We start from the raw sequence: 19,419 nt of genomic DNA, 5'->3' as shown, positions 1-19,419 counted from the left end.
AAACCCAACTAAATATTTGTTCTTCATTCATTTTTACTGGAAACTTTATTCTAAACTAATAAAACTATAATTAAAGCCAAATTTCATTTTCAGTTTTTCCCAGGAAATTTGAGAATTAACCAATTGTATGGGTCTGTAAAATAGTGTTATAAATATTTCAATGATAGAAAATGTTTGGTATGACAATACATGTATACTAGTACTTGCTGAGGGTATGAACTTTTTTGAGACATGTTGGCTGTTTATCTGATGTTTCCACTTGGGTTTTCTGCACAAATTGAAAATGGGCATAATGGTGCTAATGTACCCAGGAAAAGCTTTTAATTTTGGTAAACACACTTGTTTGCCCTCTCATCAGGGATAGGCTCATCCATTGTCAGCAATTCATATCGATTCATGTGTTCTTTAGTTCTTTTAGCTTGACAGACAAGTCAGACAGTGGACAGTGTCTCTGGTGGAGGTGATACAATCCAATGAAACACCAGTGTACACTCTCAAAGTTGACCATAGTGTCAACAGTTAATATAGTCTCAACTAAACCTGTACATAATAATATCAGAAAAGTTCTGAGGGGCAATTGCATCGAACTGCAGTCCATAAATACAATTATTGTGTTTGTGTTCAGCCCTCATGCATCACCCAGAGGATTATTTTTTTGACACATTCACCAGTGAGACACTTGCATCATATTTTCATTTTATTCCTAGTATAAGAGACATACAATGGTATTTTGTGAGACCAAATTCATAGTAATTCAAGAGGCATAGCCTAAAAATCAAACAGAAAAAAAATATAATACTGAATCAATGAGACCCCGCCCAGATAGAATGTATTTACACCAAATCAAATACTGATAGAGCTTTTAGAGGTGAGAACGCTCCCTCTCCCATACAATCTGTCACCGGCAGATATTAAAAAAACAAAAAAAAGAAAAACACTCCTCAAGCACGGTAGCTGACACAATTCCTCTGATGAAACATTACGGGCATGACCTTTTATCAAGTTGGATGTTTTATATTTTTTGTTTCAAAGCCTATTTAATGCTCTGCTGCCTGTTAAAATTCAAATCAACTTTTTTTTCAAACATTGCGGTCAGCCATATTTTCCTTCATTTACTGGAGTTGGAGTATGAATTGTAAACTTTGCAGTGGGTCGAATAAGCTCTGGGAAATTTCAATCAATAAACACCACTTTCAGATACAGTAAATAGCATAGTGCTGTTTTCACAGAATTGATCACGGTTCCAGTCAACCATGGCCAAAGTGACTCTGCTGAAAAGTGCAACAGCAGAGAGTCTTGAAGGTGTGATAATTCTGAGGCAGGGCCGACTAGCATCATCAACATCCCTGAGGGAAACCCTCAGAAGATGTTCGGCAGTGCGGCCACCTGGGAACCTGTTCCACGATTGCCTCCCAAGTATTGATCCAAGAGACAATCTCAGCTTGTCGGATCGGAGTTCATTGCACTTCTCCATTTTTCAACATATTCAACATGACAGAAATTGTATTATCTCTACTCCCATTTAGTTACTTCCTGTGTTGAAGTTGACACCCGGTGACACCAGGTAAGTCAAAATCTACAGAAGTAACCACTGTAGAAGTCCAGCTTCCTGTCTCTTTCTACATTTATTCTCTGATTTTTATACAAAACCAAAACTATATGGTGTAACACATTTTTTCCTCAACTATTTCCACTAAATAAGAACTAAAACTAAAATTCCTATTATTCAGAACTGGAGCAAAATGCCACATATTTGCTTCATCCATCGGTTAAATGTGACTTCTACAATGGCTACAGGCCTGTAGGTGATAACTTAAGAGGAACTGTGAGGTGCTCCTTTAGAAACCCAAAGTGATGCTAATGCTACTGCTGAAAGAAAAACAAAAGTTAACCATGGCACCTATAGGGAAAGTGACACCCAGTGGAAAGTGACAAAATACGGAGGCAGTCAAACCTGAATGTCTGCAGTCGTAGGCTGTGTGTACTTGCTTTACCCAACACTCCCAAAAAACATCTGCAGGCTCACACTTTTGGGATGCTAAAAAAAACAGTAACAACAAAGCGAAATGAAGGGTTTCATTCCAAAACACTGTATCCATCTTTTAAAAAAAAAAACCTATGAAAATTTGTAAAATATTCCTTTGTTAAAAAAAAGAAAAGAAAAAAAGGCTCAACATACTCAAGATATAACATAAAATATGATTCTATAATAAGTGTTACAATCATATTCACAGTTACCAGTTTATCAGAACAGGTGACAACTTTTTAAATGACAAATATCTCATTCTGGAATGAAACTCTTCAAATATACAATAGATACTGTATGACACATACTGACGACCATAGAAAATGAAACACCTACAATATACTGTAGCATAGTAGCCATCTGAGCCCCTTGCATTAACCCCTACCCCCATGTCACACACTATTATTAAATAAGGCACACATTTACACATACAGTTAAAATTTGGCTAGTAATTATTCCTTTATTTACAACCAATAGCCACAAAGTTAATAATTATAATAACTGCAGTCCATTCTATGTTTTAATGTTCATTCTCATGATGCCAGATGGCATGGCATGTTTTGTCTTGTCCTCTTTGGGTCCAAAATATGTCAGCGTATACAGTATAGTTTATTTCCATTTCAGAGGATGTTAGACCCACTAGATTTGTGGAGCACCAATCTTATAGAAACATTCTCCGAGGAACTTAAATGGACCCGATTACGTCACTTCTGACCTGACATCTGCTGGGACAGCAAAAGAAAAGAGGGAAAAGACGAGTATAGCTGCTTTGTTGAAGGATTTCATTTCTCTTGTCAACACCAACAAATTTGGTTCATTGTGTTTAGCCAACTGACAATGACTTGTATTGATGAAGTGCATGATTTGGTGTCCCTAAGATATTTCTTAGGGGGTGGGGGGATCGTTTGATATGCCCAAAGATGAAAGAGTATAGTAAGGCAAAGACATAACTACTTTCAGGGGAATTTCTGATTTTTCACCACAGGTTACATATACTGCATATGTATATGTATACATATACGGTGTGGATATAAACACACATATATATACACACACATGCATAATATAAACACATTCGAGGGTGGGGCGGGTGGGGACTGGTTACCAACACTACATCAGAAAAGGTTAAGCAAAAGCCTGAATCTAAGCATCGCAGGAGCCTCGGGCTTTTAAGAGTTCAAGATGACTGATGAGTTAAGTTTTTCCAACATCAACGCGTCCAAAAACTAAGTTGCATTGTAAATCCACACTGAGGACATTGGCAGCCTAATATAAGGAGGTGGCGTCACGTCACCCAAGTCAGCGGTTCTATAATAAGCAAGTAGCTGAGCAATACCAATATGGTACAAAGATATTCGCTGGACAAAAAGAAGGGGAAAAAAATCAAGTTTGGTTGAGGCTTTTGTCCACAGTGACACTGGCTGTCACGTGTTGTGTTTTCTTGTGAAGGTCTGCAACCTCGAACCCAATGCATTTCTTCAAAGGTAAGGTCCTTTGAGAAGACACAATGAGAGAAACCCTCTCTAGTTCAGGAGTGAACCTCCTCAGTAGTTGAACTTCCCCTGTTGGTTGACTGGGGACGTGGCAGGTATGAACAGGGGCTTAGGAGGGACATCGGGTTTGAGAGAGGAAGCCCGGCGGACAATGGCGCCCCTGTGTGGGACCTCCTGCTCTCCATTGTAGCTGTGCTGGCGTGTCAGGTACCCACTGGGGATGAGGGGGTAGTGGACCTCACAGGCGCTGCCCGTCGAGTTCATCCGAGCCAGTAGGGGAGGCGGCTGGTGGGGCCCTCCATTTCGTTGGCTGAAGCTGTGCTGGCGAGGGATCATTCCTCCTCCCCCTCCCCCTCCTCCTCCTCCTACTCCACCTCCATTGGGCATCTTGGTGGCTGCAGCAATCAGCGAGTGCCTCTGGGAGGAGTGCCTCCTCTCCAAGGTGGACTGGTGGTGTGGGGGGATGTCAGGAGGAACATCCATGCGTCGGGTGAGGCTGTCTCGAGGTAAAGTGGATGAGCTGTAGTAGGGGGCTGATTCTGTCTCAGGGATCTGAGGTTGGATGCGGTTGGCGAAGGCTAGCTGGCCTCCGCCACCACTGGCCATCAGACCTGATGGGCTCATTAACTGGGAGTTCTTACTGCCGCTTGCCTCATGGATGTGCTTCAGGAGCTCATCCAGTGAGGTTACCTCCATCACCTTCTGTGAGTAACCAGGGTAAGGCTGCTGAGATAGAACACGTTCAACATTGTGGATTTTGCGTTCCTCAGGATGGAGGTGACCTCCAACTAGTGGCTGCCCATTGGACAGGCCATGAGAGTAGGGGAAGACCTGCTGGTGAAGCAGGGCCGAGCTAGGCCTGGAGCCGATGTTGTGGGACTTTGGTTCTTTGGCATTGTTGCAGTTCTGGTTCTTCTCCCACTGGTTCTTGAAGGCTTTCATGCTCTTGATGGGCAGTTCTGGGGTCGAGTCTGGTGTTGGTAGACCGGAGAGCTCTGAGGAATGGTGAAGGTGGTGATGGTGGGGGTGAACCAGGTCTCCCATTGTCATTCCATGATGGCCATTTCTCCTAGGTGGGTGATGCTCCTTGCTGTTGGCAAAGAACGAATTGTAGATCTTTGGAGAGGACACCTCCAGCTTGTCGTCCTTACTTTGGCTGTCCAGGAGGCCATTGAGCTTGGCCAGGCTGCGGAGGGACAGGGCGTGTGGGATTGGGGCCTCGGGATCTTTTGACAACTTCTTGGTCTTGTGGCCTGTGTGGTTACAGTAGCATGAGACCAGGAAGCCAGAGAGAAAGGCGCCAAGGACGAAGGCCACCAAAACACAAGCGATCAGGAGAGTATAATGGACACTGTGATTGGTCTTCTCCAGCTCTGGTGGCCGCCTCACACCTTCAAAACAGAAGAAGATTGAGAAAAGGGTACTTCAGTTAGAACTTTCCTGACTGAGCCAGAAAAAACACACATTTTCAAGAGCTAATATAGGTCAAGTAGCAGCTGGGACAGACAGGTTGTGTTTACAGGGGCTTCACTACGTAGGGAACAGCATGGGAGAGGTGTTTGAACTAAGCTCTTGGCTTCCTTTCCTTCCACTGTTAATAGATCAATACACCCTTTCTTTCGAGGGCCTGTGCTTTCCCCTCAGACTGGCAGAGGCCAAGACTTCCCCAGTCAGTGAGAAATCAACTCTGAAATGAGTTAGAGCTTTAAATATTGATGGGGACATAGCAGCAGGAACCTGATGTCATTTTCACAGACTTTGCTTTCCAATGTAGGGATCAGGGGCGAGAGCACCTGGTGTGATGAACGAGCCAAAAATAACAGGTCTGTCCAATACCTCACCTAGTGTGGCGCCTTTGCCAGCACAGACTCCAATGAGGTTGTCAAATTCTTTCAAAATGAAGCTGAGGGGACAGTCTGTGCACTGTGCACCAAAAGCACAAGGTTACTTAGCTGAGGTAAATCTACCATGTAAATGTCCTTGGGTGATGTGACCCTGGCACTGTGTTTGCCTAATGGCGTGAAAGGCAGTGATGATAAGAGGAGTGAAACCTGCCACCTCTTGTAATCAGAGCTCATTTGCAAGAGGCTGCTGCCATCTGTGGTGTCAGACCCTTCTCTCCGCCCTTAATGACAGTTTCTGTGAAACTGATTAGTCTGTGGAGGGGGACGACTGAGCTGCACCGAAGAGGGAAAAAATGCAGGTGTTCCAAACAACTTAAATTCAACAGCTCTAGCAAGCTTCGTCAAGGAATGAAAATGGAAAATGATTATGTCTAAATCAGGCCTGATGATAGTTTATGAGATGTTCAGAATGAGGGTGATGAGGGTGATAATTGATGGATGAGTATAAAGGAGATCAGCTCAATAATTCGGTCTGCATTAGAGTGGATTTAAATCTAATTTCTGAATTACATGACCATGACTTGACAGAATGAAGACTATTTGTTTCAGAATATTCCTGTGTAAAAATTCACAGAAATTCATCTGAATGAGTTTTCTGAGTTTTCTGTTATCTGAATATAGTGTAGGGGGTGTTATTTTTTGGTAGGGGTACACAGTATACTGGTAAATTTTCTGGAAACTCAATTGAGATATTGATTGTAGATAAAATAACCAGATGGCAATGTCTGCTTTGGGCTAGGTCAGTTAACTGGAAAATTTAAGGTACCTCACCACAGTTTCAAAGCATGTGCAGTATCATCACATCTTCCAACCTTGCCAGATGCATCACGGTTTTCAATTCATGGAGAAGCCACAAACACAACCCAAATCCTTCAAAACTAATGAAATTCTTCAGTCCCTTTGAGACCAACATCTCCAAAAGGATTTCATTTTAGTGAAGTGGATGGTGTGAATAAAACCTCCTACATGAACTCCTGAGTCATTGAGGCCTGGATGAACATTATTAAAGGTAATGAGTGTGTGTTAAAAGGGCCAGAAAGGGTCTTCCTCACTGTGCATATGTGATTAGAGGCAAATATTAGGGGATATTACAGAGGTGGAAAATCTGATGAGAGACTCGTTAAGATTTCAGTCAAATCTCACTGCAAATCCACAAGAGACAAAAGCACAAATGAGTGAAAATCAAACTCATTTTCTTAGGCCTAAAAAGGCACCTGACACCATGGTAGCTACAGAATGTATGAAGTGGAAAGACAAGTCATTTGCCTCCTGTCATCATTACAGGTTTAATTTGACTGAATCTTATTACAGATGGGGAAGGATACGGCAAAATAAGAATCAAACAAGGTTTATCTGTCGTCATGATGGATCTGTATGTATACAATTCCTGGCCAACATTTTCAAGGGGAGTTTATAATTTAGGTCATGAAGTTACAGTAAAACTTCTTCAGTTCTTTTTGCTCTTCATTATGGTAGGTAGACTTTTTTGCAGGTGTGCTTGTAGAGGCTTATTATCTCATCGTCGTGTATCACTACATTTATTTTTGAGGTGTGCTTTGCTACCATTTTCCCTACAGAGATAAAAAAACTGTAGTGCACTATAATCTTTCTGGAAATAACACTTTGAATAGAGCTCCCAATTAAAAATCCTCAATTTTTAGCCATTTATTCTTGTGATTGCCTCGACTTATGACCACATTAAAAAGTCATAAATCATAATTGCAATCCCAGTGGGAGAGGCAATCAAAAGTGATGCTGCAGTGAGCCTGTTAATACCTCTTCTTTTAATCTTGAACAATTTTTTTTGTCTCATTACACAGGCCGCCAGTCAGCTCTGCAGCAATGTTGAAGTTCCAAGTTTTCGGTTCTAACTGATCAGTGTCCCGGTGATAGTGGCGGCGGTGTGCAGCTTTTATAATGAGCGGCAAAAGGCTGCTCTCATCTCTGTGTGGTTTCTGCCTCCTGTCACCCCCACGGCTTCCTGGTACCTGTGAGTCATCCGCTCCCTCTGGACTGCGACACCCCCCTCCCTGGCTATGGCTACAGGCCTATTGAGGGGTTCCTCCTAGTTGAGGGGTATGAGTCAAGTGCCACAACAGGGGGTGAAACGCGCAGCTGAGGTAAACAAATCCAGAGCCTACAAGCGACCTGTCACAACATGTTTCATGAGCAGGCTGGATGACTCAATCACTGGGTATGCGGGGCATATGGTGCCACCGGTCACAGTGAAATTAATACCCTGTGAATCATACCGACAGCCTGGCAAGCAGCTAGGTGGCGCAGGAGGTGCTGGCCAACTGTACACACCTACTTGGCTTTCTTTGTACTGCTTTATGACAATATAGAAACTAAAGTCTGGGAAGTGAAACTAAACATTTTTTTTTAAACTAATAAAGTCTGGTTATGGGGAGAAAATCATCGCCTCCAGTAGATGTGATAATTAATGCCGCTTTACGCTCATTTTACAACTTCCCTTCATTGTTTACATAGCTTCAGAGTCAGTATTCCTCTCTAAAATTGTCACATTATATTTCTGTGTCAACTCAACATGGTCTCAGCTCTGCGAAGGCTTAATATAGAGATACCCAAGTCTGCCAAAAGGTAAAAAGACAGATGGGCTGCGTGAGTGGAGTCAAGGGAGGGAAGGAGAGAGAGGGATGGTGACAGCCAGGGGAAAAAAAAGGAAAGAGGGAGATGAAGGGATGAAATTCAACCTTGGTGACAAACTGGCAATGAAGAGGGGAGTGAATGTGAGAGGACTCAAAGATCCAAGAGACAGGGGAGCAAGAGCAAAGGATAGGAAGGAGTGGGGATGAAAGCGAGAGAGCCAACAAAAGAAAAAGGAGATGGAGAGAACAAGTGAATGTATGTGCCAGGAGCAGATTTGAAGGAGGAGGAGGAGGATGGGGAGAGAGGCTGAGTGAGAGACAGACAGACGTGATGGGGTGAGTGACAGACCGTCACTCTGCTGGGTTTTGAAGCCTGGTGCTCTGCGGCAGCTGTGATATGGTTGGAGAACAACCCTTGCGCTCCTCCACAGTACCGTAGGAAGAGAGGCACTCTGTGATTGCATCCACATTGTTAAAAATAGATGGCGCGGTAGGTTATGTAAACAGGCAGGTTTAACACAGTGTTGCCTGTGCCGCGTCTTACTAATTGGCAATGTTTTTTGCATAAGGGAAGTAAAGTGAGGAGGTCTGGCTGTTGTTATGTGTGAAGTTTTTTTTTTTCTTGCAGGTGCTGAAGTCTGAAAACAAATTACAATGGAAGTGATAACTTCTTCTCTTAAGCATGTGAGTGATTAAATAAATGGCTATCGTCTTTGCAAGCTCACAATAGCTTCATTAACAAAACAGCACCTATAAGCTTTTCGATGACACCGAGTTTCATACTTTCTCAATTGTGAAAGAAGTCTTTTCCCAGTTCTTGCAGGACACTGAAGCATCAGAACAGTACAATACTTGAATTTAAATCAACTTCTATTTCAGAAAACATTCTCAAGGTCAGATACGAAATAATTTAAACAGAGGAACAACTTTTTCTTTGGCACATGATTCTTCCATTATATCAAACTTTTCTCAAGGGTGTGTTAAACACTTTGTAACCTGAGAACAACTTGTGTTCTATTTTTGTGCATCAAGTGAAGACGTTCCAAAATAGCCCTAATTAGTTTCTGCTTCTAGCAAGCTTACAAGTGCATGTAATTGTTCCCTTAATGGCTACTCCATCCCAATGAGAAGCCAATGAGACAAAATGGCCCCAAGCTTCATAGGCGAGCATTTTTCCCATGCCTCCTGCTAATGCTGCAGATTTATTTCTTCCACACTAAAAATAACAATTTAACTCCTGAAAGACACCCTGAGGTTGAAGATTGGAACAAATGAATTATTTTCCTTTTTCAAATCTGGGTGAAAAGCAGAGCTCTGCCCTGTCGCTGTGAGCTTCAGTAATTTGACAGTTTTAATACCTGATGTCTGTGCACTGACAGACATGGTTAGCAAACAGAGCATGATCGCGTGTGTCAGCATGCGCACGTACACACACACCGAGTATATGTGCTGTATGTGTGCAGGGTTCTGCCTGTTGACTGAGTGAATTCAATCATGTACACTTGTTATTAGGAATTTGCATAATATTCCACCTCAGTGCTCAGCCAATTGGATGCGGTTTAATATATGCACACAAGCTAAGGTGATATGGTGTAATGTAACAGATCCATTCCAATTGAAAAGTAGTGGTAATGAGAACTGCATTTCATTCCAGGTGTGCTGATGCATACAGAGCATAGATTTCATTACAGTTTTGATTGAATACTGGTAAATTAAGCGTGCTGCAGCATCTGGCAATCAGAACCACACTGTCTGTATGAAGTCCTTCAATATTTACACCTGTGCTTTGAAGGGAAAGTCAAGTTTTTGAGTAGCAGAATACATTTTGTTTCTAACACTCATACAACAAATAGTTAACTTTGGTTTTGATCATCCAGGTTCTGAGATATCTGTCTCTGTCTATGCTGCCACTCCAGCAGATATGAAGGTGAGCAGAGTTTGTTTGTGCCGATTAAAGCATTAAAAAATAGATTTGAAAAAAATCAAAAGCAGTGTGTCTTTCTACAAACAACTCACAAATCTCATTATGAATATTTTTCAGTAGAACTACTTTCTACTGAAGACATTTTTTGAAAGACACACTGCAGTTGAATTTCTCAAAAGTGACTTTTCATTACCTTTAAGTCATTACTGATATCAATATTATACCAATATCATCATAGTCGGGGTACCTGAGACATCTCAAATATCCTAACATCAAAATAAAATCACAACTATCTGCATGGCTAGATACCAGTAGGGTTAAGAAGGATAATATGTTACTTTGTAATTTGTGTAAAGCGACCCTTTAAATTGGCATCTGATTAGCTTATCACAAGCCATGACACAAGGCAGAGCACATGCACCAGGTGATGTCCTTTTTTCTTTTTACATGCAGTTGCATCAGAAACTTAAAAAAAGGAAGAGCTGTTTATTTGCCATTCAGTGGCTGGTAAAGCAAAATAGTTCCAATGCAAACTTCCGCCTGTTGATGAATCTGATTTGAGAGGAAAATGCGGCACTGGAAGAATCTTGGCTTTACCAGCCAACTTAAAGAGACAGTCCACACCAAAGTCAGTTTTCTTACATGTGGTAAAATCATTCTGGTGTTATAATAGTGTAATAATAGAAAATATACTGTATAAGGAGCATACACTGAACAAAAAGGTGAAGAAACTCCATTTCATGGACACTTATATTAACTTCACTGTTGAGAAGTATAAAATGAAATCAAAGATTTTACATCTCTGTCATCCTCGTCAATGTGTCACATGGTGCTGTCTTTGGAGTGAACTGCTGCTTTAAGAGATGGAGAAACTGCTTGCAGGCCACCTAAATACCTGTGCACAGTTTCAGCCATCGGCTGTAAATCTGGAAAGGCGGATCATAAAAAGATGGTGAAAAGGGTCAGTGAGAGAGAATTCAACAAAGGAGGCAGGTACAGCTAAAGGGTTAGTCCAACTAAAAAAAAGAAAAGAACAAAGAAAAAGAAAACAGGCAGGTAAAATGGGAGAAATACTCCCCAGAGGTCAGTGAGACAGATTAAAGGGTAAGGGGTTAGGGCTTAGAGCCAGAACAACTGCGTGGGTGGATTTGATCACTGTGGGCCCCGTGGATCGCTGTGACGCTCAGAGCTGACAGCTCTCCATCCTGACACTGTGCTGAGCTTTAATAGCCGACATGGAATAAAAAGCCATTAAAAGTGCCGGTTATGGAAAGTGAAGTATTCGGTATGTGTAATGCCTTTAAGGTTAGTTTTTACCAGCGCCTAGCAGAGTGTGTTTTTGTAGTAAAACATGATGTCACTTATTATTGCCATAAAGTGCTGGTGAGCTGAGCAGAGGGAAAAATGGCCTAGTTCTGTGTGACCTTTAATGAGTGCCATTACACCATGACTATGACTCAGGGAGTCCAAATTGGCAGAAACGTTTTTAAAAAGCGTGCGTATGTGTCTGTGTGTGTGCACATCATGGCCTGACTTATGATAAATCATTTAAGAGTAGCCAGTAGGGTCAAAAAAGATGAACGGGCTGAATGAAATGTGGCAGGCAGTTCTGTTAAACAGGCATAATGAATGTGTTCTGGATATGCTGCCTCAATCTGACCCTTAAATATCTAAAAATGTATTAAATATTTTAATGTTTAACTTCACATACTGTCAAAGAGAGGGTTTGAAAAGAGTGACAGCTGCTTTTAAAATCATTAATGAAATGAAAAGTGGAACCTGTGAAAAATGTGTTGAATTGTTGGTCATTTCATTAACACTGCAGAGGAATGGATGGTTTCCATTTTTAACTAGTGAGTGATCAAACACAATTTCTAAGTGTGGAATGCTGTCACTTTATTATCGTGTGTTAATATTTTCTCAATTTTATATTTGAGATGGGTTCCTTTTAATATGAAATCCTACATTTTGTTTCTTTTTTCTTATAAAAAAAGATATAAAAGTATCAATCACACAACATACTGATACTGATGTGGAATGAAGCCCCTCTGAGGAGCAGATATTGTGACGGTGGTTTGAGGGGACACATAGTCAGAGCTCTAACAGTGACTGGATGATACAGGCGGTGTCTGTTGCCATGGTCTTCAGAAGTATAAATAACACTTTGGAGAACTAGCTGGCATTGATGCCCCCCTCCCCCCCAGGACAGCAGCCCTTCTTCATGCAAAGGTTCAGCCTGAGTTCACTTTCAGCTCTCCTCCTGTAGTGTTTTAATGAGTTTGAGAATGCCCGCTTCACTTGATTCTATTATCGAACCATCTCCCTGTGCATGTCAGCTAAATTAGCTGCTAGCCTGGCTTTTTAGTCCAACCCACGCTGGTTCAACCAAATGAGCAGAAGAGTCAAGGAAAAGGTCAAATCACAATAGAGGGCAGGAGAGGGGGAGAAAACAAACCAGAGAGGTCTAGAACCAGGAGTCCTGTGCAACAGTTTTGCTAACATACAGATTTCTGTGTGTTCACACACACAATAGAGAGTGGGTGTATTCCCCATTTAGAATCAGCTCTGGTGCAACCTGACTGCTGGCATTTTTCTAAATAACAGCAGGTCAACAGGTTCCTGCCCCTGCCTTTTAGTCTTCCCTGGTGTTTACATAATCGAATGCATCAATCCACATCTGAGCAAATATTCCACCCTCTGTTTTTAATATGTCAATAACTGGGCCACATAAATCATAAGAACAAATGTGGTTAGGATTTACTGAGCTTATGTTAAGTGACTTTGTACTTTTTAGTCATAGTTTATAGAGTTTATATCTCTTCTACATTTATCAGGTGGTTTACTTTTCCTCTAGAGATACTAGAAAACTTTTCTGAGTGGTTTTATCGGTCTCAACTGACACACATAAAACAGGTAAACTCTCAATGGTGAAGCTCTTCTACAGCCTTGAAATACTGGTGAAAATAAACATAGTGTTACACTGTCTTACCTACTATTCTCATTTCAAAAGATAATTATAGTTTGGTAGCACATTTTTACTCATAAGTGAAATTGCTGGTTTAATCAAAAAATGTGTTATTATTATTTCTCTCTTTTTTGAGACAAGGAGGCATTTGTAAGAATCTTTGTGAAGTGTGTTATCTTTCAAAGAGCTATCATATCCTGGATATCCACGGCTGTGATGATGAGCCTTTTACATTTCTAAACATCAAACCAGACAGAATTAAACAGGCATGTAATATCTAGGCTGTTGTTGGGGATTAATTCTTAATACTTCTGTCAGTTTGCTAACTTTTATTTGGTCAGCCAACCATCACTGTCTTCTCAGGAAACCCAGTGTTAATAAGCCTTTTTCCAACAAGACAAAAAGAACAGGTGTAAATAATAAAATTAATGATGAGTCTTAAATTTTTCACACCTCGCCTACATGAGACATGTAATGAAAACAGTAAATCAGCATAATGGGCAGTCCTCCGTAACCGTCTACACTTAACGCTCTCAGCTACAGCTGTGCACTCAGCACCCAGTCACTGAATACATAACTAATATACAGTAGGTAGGCACTCTGGAAGAAAATATACAATAGACGCTTCACATATACAAGTGTAAAGACTGAGCCATTACATAGCCAGAGTAGATGGCTGTATCGATTAAAATGAACATCTGTTCCCTAACACATATGACTGACAAACGTGTTGAAACATATCCACTGAAGACAAGGTGTAAATGACAAGTCTCAAGTCTCAAGTGAATCTAAATCAAGTCACAAGTCTGCATTAGCAATTTGCAAATTGAAATGAACATCAAAGGATCACTGCATTTGATCTTTTTTCTTCAATGCTGTGTGAATAATGTGTTTTTTTATATAAATGATACAAAGTCCTCCCATGCAACAGAACTAATCACTACATATGTAAGGGATTGTCTGCCACTGTCTTATTTGTTGTTCCATATTGTTATCTGGTAAAACTTTCATTTATTCAATATTCTTGCTTTCAAGTCTCAAATCCTCAATATTACGACATAAGTCTGACTCAAAACCAGGTCTTAAATCGACAGGTTTGGCCTTAATAGAGCCTTTAAATAACTTTAAATTACCTGAGCCTGATGGCTTGCTGGTGGGCTCTTTGTTGGAGCAACTTAATGTGATTTCAAGTGAAGACTAAGGAGCAAAGACAAGACAATTTTCTTTGTTACAATGACCAATTTGGATACTCATGTATCCATTTAACTGCGGTGTTTTTTTTACTTTTCTTCAGGCACCTTTGTCTCTCTTGACTGGTTGTTCTATTTTTGCCTGCTTATCAGTGCTCTGTTGTCTACTGGCCCACCCTGTGGCTGCTGGGAGATTTGTGACCTAGTCGCAGAGGCTACAGACACAAAAGCAGATAGCTGGTGAGAAATGGACAAGAAGTGAGAGAGACTGGGGGCCCTCTTGGAACTGTGATGCTGTTACTTCCACACCAGCTCCTCTCCTGCCTTATCAGCTCGCCTGCCCAGCTCCTGTGATTGAACCGGCAGCGTCACAGTCTCAGCCTGAAATAGATTGTGTTTCTCTTTCTAGTACATCCTACACCCCCTTCCCTCCCCCTTCTGTTGTCCAACTTCCTGGCTCAGGCCCCTGCTGGTTATTTATTTGTTATGGGCTTTTCTCATTTGAGCCTGAGTAGCTCATCATTGCAGCCACAGAGTGAGCCTGCATGAATGGAAGCCTCTTTCACTCGCTGAGGATTTATGGACTTCTGACATGGTGCCTGTACAAGCCAGCAGCGAGGAGAGGACAAAAACTGCTTGGTGCTGCCTTGTCCTCCTTGAATCACATCCAAATGACCCATCTATTCTGCCTAAACTTGCAGGAATATGCTCTTTAAGAGAGGAAACAGCCTAAAACTTTCTCTCACTGCAGCTCATTTCTGTACATGATCATTTCTGTTCCCGTCATGATTACATACTGCAGCTCTTTGACTTGCATTTCATACTCTTGGGTGCTTGTGATGTTAATCAGTATGAGTGCGAACTAACTGTCAAATTAAAAATTTAAGAAATAATGAGACTCAAGCCTATAAAGATCAAGGCGTGATTAAATATTGAAGAACTGGTTGGAGTTTTATAGGTCATGTCATTTATTGGGGCAGCTGGATGGTGTGGTATAGCTGCTGAAGAGTCTATGCAAGATTTACTAGATCTACTGCAAGTTACAGGTCTAATACCTTTAACAATGTGAATGTGTTGAATGAGGATGTGAATAGAGACCTGAAGTGAAACAAGAACTGTTCCAGAAGGATATAACCTCTAAAGCTGAAGTGATCAGTGAATTAATCATTTTTAAAAAAATACAAATGCCAAAATTTTGATGATTCCACTCTCTGAAGTGTGAGGGTATGCTGCTTTTCTCTGTGCAACATTATAGTAAGTAGAAATCATTGGGTTTTGGACTGATAGAACAAGACGTCTGGATATTTCAACTTGAGCTCAGGAAAACTGGGATGGGAATTTTTCGCAGTTCACTCCATATGCCTATACAGGGTTGGTAAATGTAGAACTACAGTTACCATCTAATGGTGCTGATTCTTTAATATTCATTTTGAGTTTTTAGTGGCCTTTGCATTTGTCTATTTTAAACAGCATGAATTTTTTTTAATGATTTTTTATGATAAAAAGTTGGAAAGATGACACGAAGAGTGAGGGGACAGTTAAATTCACTATGTCTTTGAAATACAGTTAATTCATTGATTGGTTTAATGGTGTAATGAGGCTGTGTTTGTATTAACTACCTATCTAAAGAAGACTGTTGCGCAGTTGATACGTTTGCTCTTGTTTTCATTTATGTAGTAATAAAGGGTTTTTCTTTTGTAACTGTTTTGTTCTTGAATATGTCAGTGTAACTTGATTTTTTGGTATAATTCATTCACTTTTTGTGTGTAATTGTTTGACTTTGTTAAACCCAAAGAGAGTTACATTTTTAGTAGTAATATGATTTAGTAATCATCCTTGGATTACGGATAGTAAATCCAACAGACAGACTGATGGAGGAGACCCCAAATAAGAAACTGCACTAAGTCATGCTGTAGAAGCCAGCGGGACAGTAGCTAGCCTGGAAGTTCACATCAGGACTTTGGCTTTCTATACTTTGAAAGTCCATGTTAGCTGCTCAGGGAAATGAATCTGTGGTGTTCTCTAGACTGGGAATGGAAATTATAAATGTAAATGAATGGTCTCAGAGAGAGACGGCGATGTTACCTGGCTTGTGCTTTGAATTTTTTGAGCGTGGTGGAAAACATTGAGGGAATATTTGCGTGTGCTGACGAGCTAAATAAAAGATGAGGAAAGTTCATGTGGGAGCAGTGTTGTTTAGACAGGTTGATTTGAGGAGTTAATTAGAGCCAATGCAGTATCTGTTTAAGTGGTTAAATCTTTCAGATTCATGGCTGTCGTATTGAGCACACTGAGATGTATGAGTGTGCATAAGGAGACAACATGATCCTCTTCTAATATCCTTCAAGCCCTATCCGAACAATGTTTATCTCTGTATGTACGCTGCGGTCTTCAGTTAAATTGAACACTTATCATTCAGCTTCCCACCATCAAACCACACAAGGCTTTGAGTCAGTGGAACCATTAAGTGAAGCTGCTCTGGAAATTATGCATCTACGTCATGTAAAGCTGAGACTAATGAAGTGTATGGATCAAAAAAATCAATTAGCAGTACTTGCTGCCTTCATCTAAGAGATTGGTTTAACTAGAGAGTTAAGTGTTAGTGAGCTAATGAAAGTGATATTTCACCCTGGAAGAACATTTACACATATTAGCATGCATACCACCACATGAGTTCATGAATGGTCAGCCTCTAACAGGAGCTGCTTTTTACTGGTCTGAACTTGTTTTCTCAGCCATATATTTTTTGAAAACTTAAACCATTGATGGAGGATGTAAGATAAAAAGAGTTGATTTGAATTTGTCTCTACTGACATTTTTATGTCAGCTGTTTGATGAGCGCCATCGCTATGGAAACACAGGTCGGATGATCTGATCTGATTTGGTGCAGGCATGCATGCTGAAAGTGGGAGACTGTTCGACCAGAGTGAAACATGATTTTTTGCTTTCTGTTAGTTGTCAGTCTGGTTAGAAGTGTATGGTGAGGTGTTCGGGGCCCAACAGTGCAAACCCCCGCAGGTCAGAGTTCACTGAGGACACACATCCCTCCCCCTTACCCTCCATCTCCACACTGATTGGCTCCGAGTCAGGTGACCCTTGTTCCCCCACTGGGGGAGGGCCATCAGGACCTGTACCTCTTTCAGGGTCACCTGCCTCCTTTGGGAATGCCGCCCCATGATAGGTTGTGCTGGCGCTTGTGGGTGTGGTCTTTCCTGTGGTTGTAACGAAGGAGGGGAGGAGGAGGAGGAGGAGGAGGGGGGCAACAGAGTGAGTGATTAGTGAAATGTGAATCAGCCGGGACAATCAACTGCAGAAAAATGAGGGTGAGTCCTGAGTGGAAAGAAAACCGTCACCCGTTAACATAAAGACCCAGTGATGATAGTGAGCAACATGATGGGCACACAGAGCAGACGTTAATTCATCCATCACTTCATTTCCCCACAGATACACAATTATTTTATACTGCTGCGGTGTACTTTACCAGCTGCTTAATACCTACACTCAATCTCCTAGAAATGGTGGTTTTGGCATTCCAACATTTGCAATGACATATCCTTGATTCCTTGAATATTTCTTGCTGTGCCATTATTATTACTCTCAAAAATAACCAGTTTATTTTAAAAAATATCTCATGGCACATTTTTAAAATGGTAATACCAGAGTCAGTCAATAGTTAATCCATCCTCCCTCTCCTTTTTTATTCAGCCTTGAACTGCAACCACCATTAAATCTCAACTGCGTCCACTCTACTAAGTGTTTTCACAGATAAGTTGAAATAGATACTAGTGGCTGGCTAAGTAATGTCTTTTTTTTTCACCACAGCTCTTTTCCACTACCTCACCCGAGCTGAGCTGTTTCACAGAGCACTCCGTCACCTTGAGGCAGACCAGCAAACATTATGACGGGCACATTTGGAATCTTTTCAAACATATGGCAAGAAACACGCTGGGCATTAGCTGCCACAGGCCTTGTATTATCAACATATTTATCTTGATCACACACTCCACATCTTGATTGCATTATTAGCTCTCTGTTGTCCTTGAGGTCCAGTGGGCAGCATGCTGCTGTTGGCTTGGGCCCCTGTACTAATAAGCTAGCCATAATGTTAGCATTCTGCAGAGCTCACACCCAGACTGGAGGAAAAGGGCTCGTTCTCTCTCTCACTGCGAGCCAGTTGACAATGTTCACTGTGAATGAGGGGCCCCGTCAGTTCACCATCTGCGCTGGGCAAATTAAAACTGTACACCAGGGGGTGTTTGGCCCCGGCAACTCGGACAATAGCTCCAGGACTTCATCATTACTTCAATTTATCACAATTGTGTTATTCTGAGAGAGCACGTAGGATCATATTGTTTGTCCTCTTTTACTAGATGCAGGTTATACAACAGAGGAACATTTGATTACCTACACAGGCAAGCGTTTGTCTCAAGCCCCTCTCTCTGCTGGCTGTGATTGTTTGGGTGACAGGGAAGTGGAAGAAAGAAAACGTCCCAGTCTTTGGTGCGCTTTCGAACAGGCAATGAAGCCCCCGTGTGACAACAGCTTTGTTCGGCATATGGGGTGTTTTATTGTCTAGGAAAGCTGATAATTGATCTTCAGTGCAGAGACTTAAAAGGCTTTTTTGTGTGAATCAGTTAGAAAAAAAAATTCAGACACCAAAAAAAAAAAAAAAAAAAAAAAAAAAAAAAAAAACAACAGAGACAGAATCTGACTGTGTCGAAAACTTCAAATAGCGCATTGAAGCATCAGCGTGGCGAGAGCCCCATAGGATTAAGCAGCAGGGTTGCTCATCAAGTCTTGCTACTGACTGAGTGGTAATTCCTCCAGCAGGGAGGCTTTACAGACCACTGAGGCACTGTGAGGCCGTGAAGGTCTGCGCTGAAGCCGCTGGCAAACAAAGTGGCCTCTGTTCGGAGAAAGACATGCAGGATGGATGGTTCTGCTGAGCTATAATGGCTGACATCTTCCAGCATGATGGACACAGTACTGATACTAATCACTGCATTGGATCAACCACTGCCATTAGCTCCCCTGTGTCCCAATTTACTCAGTGACAGACATCTGACTCTGAGCATGTCTTAACAACTCCTCAAAAAGTTGAGGCGGGTGTTTTAGTTGTGTAGATAAAAGCAAATAAGGCAGGCCAACAGCTATTTGATTGAAAATGAATAGTTTTGAATGTTGCAGTGTTAGAAAATTGTCCCAGCACCACCTCCTCAATCTTATCTGAGGGCTAGCCAGCTTGGCGGCATTTCCATTTCTATTCCAGCCATGCCAGTGGCTGTGCAGTGTGGCCAGCAGGGGAGTA

General features: G+C 41.5%; 1 protein-coding gene across 5 annotated transcripts in view; it reads right to left on the bottom strand.

The window, feature by feature from the left end:
• Positions 1-684: 684 nt before the first annotated feature.
• The window catches only part of sema6e (sema domain, transmembrane domain (TM), and cytoplasmic domain, (semaphorin) 6E), a 141,921-nt gene continuing 123,186 nt past the window's right edge, over positions 685-19,419 (bottom strand). For 3 of the 5 annotated variants that reach the window (XM_018676102.2, XM_018676104.2, XM_018676103.2), the window contains 2 exons: positions 17,168-17,323; positions 685-4,910 (listed from right to left, as the gene is read on the bottom strand). In XM_018676102.2, the coding sequence (XP_018531618.1) occupies positions 3,571-4,910; positions 17,168-17,323 (1,496 nt within the window). In that variant the 3' untranslated portion in view covers positions 685-3,570. The remainder of the gene's footprint in view (positions 4,911-17,167; positions 17,324-19,419) is intronic. The other 2 variants (XM_018676106.2, XM_018676107.2) reach the window with 2 other exon arrangements.

Source organism: Lates calcarifer, linkage group LG15 (genome assembly GCF_001640805.2).
Source record: "Lates calcarifer isolate ASB-BC8 linkage group LG15, TLL_Latcal_v3, whole genome shotgun sequence".
Taxonomy (NCBI): domain Eukaryota; kingdom Metazoa; phylum Chordata; class Actinopteri; family Centropomidae; genus Lates; species Lates calcarifer.
Note: the sequence above shows the minus strand (reverse complement) of the source record. Positions and strands in the feature narration are given on the sequence as shown.